The sequence below is a fragment of the Poecilia formosa genome, unplaced genomic scaffold (assembly GCF_000485575.1).
Source record: "Poecilia formosa unplaced genomic scaffold, Poecilia_formosa-5.1.2 Scaffold101, whole genome shotgun sequence".
In the NCBI taxonomy this organism is placed as follows: domain Eukaryota; kingdom Metazoa; phylum Chordata; class Actinopteri; order Cyprinodontiformes; family Poeciliidae; genus Poecilia; species Poecilia formosa.
In genome coordinates, this window is record NW_006800040.1 from 673,321 (window position 1) to 679,936 (window position 6,616).

A 6,616-nucleotide genomic window follows, 5' to 3' on the forward strand; every position below is an offset into this window, starting at 1 on the left:
AATAATTTAAAAAAAATATGGGAAAATTAAAACCCATTTTGTCCCTATTCTCAAGGATCACTGTTAGACAATTACTTTAATTTCACATAGTTATCGTGGTAGAAGCCATTTGTTTGTTAAATACTTAATGAAACATATTTATCGTGTTTGATGTTTGTTGTAAATGACGAGGTAATTAGTCCAAGTTTGTCGTTTATTGAATGTTCAGAAACAACCTGAACAGGTGATCAACTCTAAACCACTCGCACCTTTTTACTTTCCGTCTCTCTGTCATTTAAGCACACCCGTTGTCATGGCAACCTCCCGCGCTCCACAAGCCGACCAGAGATTACATTAAAAACATAACATTCAGTCCGTTACGACATTAGGTTTTCAGGTTTGATATTTATTTTGCGATCATTAATAAGCGCTCCCTGAACACAGAGGTGGTTGATTAGTTCATTTTAAACTCCTGCTCTGCTAGTTGTTTTGGTAATGGAACCGAAACTCACATATTGCTGAAACAATAATTACTGAGATTATTATTGTTGTTGGGTCATTAATTTGAACACGTTTTGTTGATTTGAGGACGTGCTGGTCTCAGCCTCCTAGCTGTGTTCAGTTTGTCACCTAATGCCAAGATCGACTCAAAACCTTCCGCGATCGACAATTTGCCCCCCTGCTCTAGCAAAGCATGAAAAGTTCAGAAACATATGAAATGGGAAAACAGTTATTTATTAACTGATTAAGTCGTGTTTTAGATCAGTGGTCCCCAACCTTTTTATTACCACGGACCGGTCGAGACTTCGAAATTTTGCCTTTACTTTTTGTTACGTCTTTTATCTCTTAAAATGTCTCCACAAACTATCAGTATTGCTTCTACATCGTCATCCGTGTTTGGTTATTCTAAATTCCCGTTTGCTATGTTGGGGGTTTTACTGGATTATCCTATGGAATCAGGATGTTCTTGACTGGAATCGGTTCGTGTGGTGTGTTGCTCCTGCCTTGTGGCTGGACACACGAACCGAACTGCTGTACTTTTATCAGCTCTGTGGTCACAGAAGTTTGGAGAATCGGCCAACAATTCTTAAATCTTGCCGTCTAAACCAGACTTAAGACTCACAAGCTCTACTCATCTTGAGTAGAGCTCGTCTTGACCACTGCCCAAACGGTCTGACTCTGGTTGCTATGGTAACGTTTACATATCCCTTCAAAATAAGATACAGATACGTCACAAAAACGAACATTTTACTTTCGTAAAAAATTTAACTCACGATAATAACTAATGGGAGCCCTGAGCTTGTTTCTCTGCAACGAGATGGTCCCAACTGGGAGTGATGAGAGACAATGACACCCAAAGTGTTGCTTATATCCACAGCGTGGATATAAGCAACATATAAGCAATCTACGAGGTGAAGCAGTTTGAAGCTTCATTGCCTCATTAGCAGCCGGTCGCCGCATGTTACGCAGAGCGGGCTTGTAATGTTGGTCTCACCTACCGGTCCGGGATAAATCCATCCACCTGTCTCTTCTCTGGGCCTTTTCCCCTTTGCAAAAAAACTTTCCAAAGACACCTGATCTGTTTCTTACTCATTTTGCTGCTTGTGGGCTCAGTGTTGGCTCGCAAGTAACTGAGAGAATCCGGTTAAAGGATTTTCAAAATAAAAGATCCTCTAGACTCAAATAAAACGTAAATATTTAATTATTTCTTGCACGGCCCGGTACCGGTCCGTGGACTGGGGGTTGGGGACTACTGTTTTAGATTGTTCTGGAAAAACTAATCAGTCACGGCTAATTAGTGGGCGCACTTACGGCTGCACAGTGAACCCACTGATTTTTTACAGCAGACAGCCGCTCCCCTCTCTTGCAGGTACTATAGTATATAGTATACTATAGAAGAAAATAAATAAACATTTGTTTCATGATTAATTTTCTCAATTTTTGGAAGTTGGATTGTTCAGAATTAAAGTTGCTTTTAAATCTTGTATTATTTCTCATCAGTCTAATGGCTCATTTTATCAACTTTCCTTTGCAGTCTATGAAGTAGATATGTTTCTGGTAAACGTGTCCGACAGTTAGCTTGTTTACTAATTCATTGTACCATCTTAGTGTTGCATTTTTCCTCTGAATGTAATGGTAAACCTTTGCAGTTTTACATTAAAATGAGGGAAATGGATTAAGAAGCGGATTTAGATTTAGCGGGGGTACGTATACGTACCCCCGCTAAATCTTTTAGGGGTACGCAGTACCCTACCGTGCCCCCCTACTTTCACCCCTGGTTTTATCAGAGACAACACAATGAACTTAATCGTTTCCAGTATTTTGGTGTTACACTGCAACTCCCTTTTTTGTCAATTCTCAAGTATCTTGGAAAAGGTTTACATTTAGGCATGACCAATGAGATGAGATTTTAAATAATTGTTTAGTTAATCTTTTCTCTAAAAGCCCGTAATTTTTCAGACTGATTAAGGGAATAGAACTCGCTAAACCCTGCTGCGGTTCACCCATTTTCTCTTCTGTAATGACCTCGTCAACACAGGATAACACTTCTGCTTCCGGGTTATTTACTCAATTCGAAATTTTATGAAGTAAAAAACAAATTATTTTATCATGTCCCGAGTTTATCTCAGGTTAGATGCCATCATTATCAGCACCTTGGTATGAAATATCTAAACATATGCTGTGAAGACGTATTTGATCGTGATTCTCCCCCTACTGTACCCATGGCAACAACATCACATCCTAACAACGTCACTTCGGTATACACCATTGTCCACAGAACATGCTGTTGAGGAGAGCCTCGTCCCTTTATTAAACGGAGTTCAAAGTGAGTTTTATCCTATTTGTTATTATTGTCTTTTTTTTTTTAACTCGACTTTGTGTTCAGAACGACTTGATTTGTTAAGCTAACGGAAGCGAAATGATAGCATAAGCTGCACCCATGCTAGCCTGGAATGCGACTTGGTTAGCACGACTGTGCTGTTCAAGATGCAAATGCTACTCAGTGAAACATCATTGTGTGTATTTGCTGGTGAAACCAGGTTGTTAACATTCGCTACTGCATTGTGGTTTGGTTCCAAGCGAGGCATTTTGACTATTTCCGTTGAATCGCTGCAGTTGGTCACTAAGAAACACAGCTAATGCTAATGAGAGCTAGCCAGCTAAAAGACGCGGCTACCATAAATGTGTCACTGAGGATATGCTAGTTAGCCAGTAAACACTGAAGGTTTTCAGCTGATAAGACAGTTGGTGTGGTTTTCAGACAAAAAAAGTTCGACCATCTAATGTAGGATCTAAATTAGCGGCAGGTTCATAGCGGTGCTCTCCATTTGGTTGGTGACTTCTATAAATGAACTGCGAAATTATTTTAATTCAGAGGCTGTTTATGGTGTACAAATGAGCTCTTGTTAAAATTCAGGTTGGTATTTAAATGCACATGTCAGTCAGGTCGGGTAGCTCTGTACGTTTGGCAGTAGAAGTGCCAACTTTAAACTGCATAAATGCAATATCAGAAATGCAAAACATGATAGGCTTAATGAAAATAATATTGCTGGTGGCTCACAAGTGCAAACTGGGGATCATTGTCCATAAAGGACATAAAATAAAAATATAGCGTTGTCATTGAAAAGTTATTTAATTTGAAAATGTGAATGTATAGCTTCATTACACATATCCAACATTTCCATTTCTTTGTTGATTATGGATTGCAACTAATGAAAACCAAAATAGTCTCTCCAAAGTTTTGGATGGTAAATTAAAGGTTGAATGAATAAAAAATTACAGTTAATACATTTGAAAAGACTGAAAGATAATTATTTAATGTTCATGCAATAATTTAGACCTGACAAACAGTACAAGTTTAGAAGTTTAACTCACAGTGATGAGAAAATGTTTGTCAGAAACTTGACTTGACTTAGATTTGTCCTTCAAAGACTTGAGACTTGGCTTGGAAAAAATGACTTGTGAACACATGCTACCAGAATGATCAAGATCTTGTAAAAAAAATATTGAAAAATGCAAAGAATAATACAAGTTAAAGTTACTGCTAACACTGAGAAGAAGAAGACGTTTTATTTCTATAGCACTTTTTGGCAATAAGGCAGTTCAAAGTGAGAAATGTTGTATTATGCTTTTATTTTTGTTCACATTTTTTAACAAACTGTAAAACTTTGAAAAACATTTCTGGTAGATAAATTATATTAGGTAACACAAGTTACAAAATAAACAAACAAAAACAAAGAAATTCTAAATGCCTACATAGTGATTGTGTTTGAACATCTGGCTAGAATCAACAGCACATATTAGCTCACATCTGCCTTCTTTTACTCTGGCCTTATTCTACATTGAATTTGATTCTACTAATAATTTTGTCATGATAATATCTATTCATTCAAACATGTATTCTTCTGTTTGTTTTTCTTTGTGACTGTTTATCAGTGGACCGAAGTCTGAAGAGACGTCAAGTGAAACCACTAGCTGCCTCTCTCTTGGATGCCTTGGACTATGACAGTTCAGATGATAGTGACTTTGAAGTGGAGGACGCATCAGGTAAAAATGATTGTGGCAATTTCTAAGAAACAAATCAACCCTAGAGTTTGGCTAACTCATGCCTTTTCCAGCTATATTGAGTGAAGGAGCTACTTTGGTTGCTGGTAGTGCACACCTACTTAGCTCCCACATGTTTCATTTCTTCAGGTCTGATATTATGTCTACTGCATGTCTGTCAAGTCCAATGCTTAGTAATTGCATTTCTTCAATTTCAACCAGTTTGTAGATTCCATCTCTACATCTAGTTCCACCAATCAGATAATTCTGGACACAAACTAAATTACTTTTGTAGCATTTTAAGCAGTTTCTGAGTTTGCTTAATAAGCTAGACAGCACCTAGTTATTCAGGACTATGACAGCTGGTTGAACTTATTGAGTGAAAAGTAGCCCAATGTTCTAGGGTTTCAGATTAATAAAATAAATAAGAGTTCCAATGTCTCCACACTCACATATTTTTAAAGCAGAAATTTCATACTCCTTCTTTCCAGATGGAAACCATCTTTCCACAGAGGTTATTTGTTGTAAAGCTTTTTGAATCCTTGCTAATTGAAATTCTCAGTTGTAAGGAAGTGCAGGACAGCAGTAGAAAACAATAACTGTGTTTTAACAGGAAGAAACCGCAAGCAGAATCAGACTCAGGATAGGCAGGCCTCGAGTGACAGGATTGTGAGATCTGAAATCAGACGGACAAACGCCTGTGCTGTTGTATTACCAACATGTTTTTTGTTTTTGTTTTTTTTATTATCTTTATAATACTCGTTGCCTGTTTTGTGTTTGAAGATGTGTCTATATGAATGGTTGATTGCTTCTTGGTTGCTTGTGGATTGATTTTTTGGAGAAGGGTTACACTATATGAGATTATTTTTTCTTCAAACTGCTCCTTTACATTCAAAACTTTAGTTTTAGCTGTTGACACATGACATGTTCATTTTAAACTGTAATTGAAAGAATAAGGCATAAACAAATAAACAAAAAACCCCAAAAACAAATAAAGAATTAAGACAAGTCAGTAAATATGAAAACTTACCATTATCATTTATTATCGCATTAAAAGCATAGAGGCTCTTCCAGCAGTATGGGCCCATGGCAGGATAACAAAATGTTGCAAATGTCATAATTACAAAGTACACTATACTGAATACATTTGTAATTTTAAATAAAAAAAATCCCTCTTTCAGATTACAGTTTCCAACCTCATCTTGTAGGATACAGTCTAATCATTCTCCAGATCCACAGAACACATGCAGACCAAAGAAGCAACCTCTGACCTCTGTCATACAGCCTGCTATCACACAATACATTCCTGCACATAAGTGTGTTTTTCAATTGTCTTTTGTATTTACATAAAACCAGTTTTTTAGTCAATGATGATTGAAAGAGATTAAGTTGAATGTCTAAAACAAAGATTTGTGATTTACAATCTGACTTTTTGAAATATGTACATTTTAATTCCATTAAAATTAGACTATTCTAAGTATTTCTTTGAGTCATTATGAAATTAAGAAATACTAAGCATGAAGTCAAGTTTTGTTTCTGTTAGAATAACACATTATCTTCAGTCTATCATTACCTAAATATAATGCATGTTTTAAATTTAACTTGAATAATTCTTGTCTAAAACAAGAATTAATCGTCCAGCATGATTTTATAACACAGCTTAATGATATGAAGGACAAGCCTTCAAAAGAGCTAGTTTAAATGAACAGTTGCTGTACAATTTGTCATTAATTCCTAATTTGAGTTGTTTCTGTCCCATCTAAATGTCCAGATGCTCTGTTGTTGGCAGCAACAGTGTACTCAGTGGTTTGTAAAATGCTTTTGGACTAAACCATTTCAGGTAATCTCTGTTCTCTGTGGTGGCTGACGCACGCTATGGGAGGCAAAATACTAAATGATGAAAATGGTTTCCTTTTGGACATTTTTACTGTCACCAGTCAACCTTTTAAGACTGGACTTTTTACCGTACCTAATCATAAATCAAAGTCACTGAATTCATGGATTCTCTACATTCTGGAGCTACATTTATTCTAATTGACCATAAAAATTAATTGTGTAACAGACAAATACATCCTGTACTAGAGGTGTGCCA

At 36.6% G+C, this 6,616-nt stretch overlaps 1 protein-coding gene across 3 annotated transcripts in view; it reads left to right on the plus strand.

The window, feature by feature from the left end:
* Positions 1-2,599: 2,599 nt before the first annotated feature.
* The window catches only part of phf14 (PHD finger protein 14), a 73,724-nt gene continuing 69,707 nt past the window's right edge, over positions 2,600-6,616 (plus strand). Inside the window, exons 1-2 of one of the 3 annotated variants that reach the window (XM_007559033.2) lie at positions 2,600-2,806; positions 4,417-4,527. In XM_007559033.2, coding sequence (XP_007559095.1) covers position 2,806; positions 4,417-4,527 — 112 coding nt within the window. In that variant the 5' untranslated portion in view covers positions 2,600-2,805. The remainder of the gene's footprint in view (positions 2,807-4,416; positions 4,528-6,616) is intronic. The other 2 variants (XM_007559035.2, XM_007559034.2) reach the window with 2 other exon arrangements.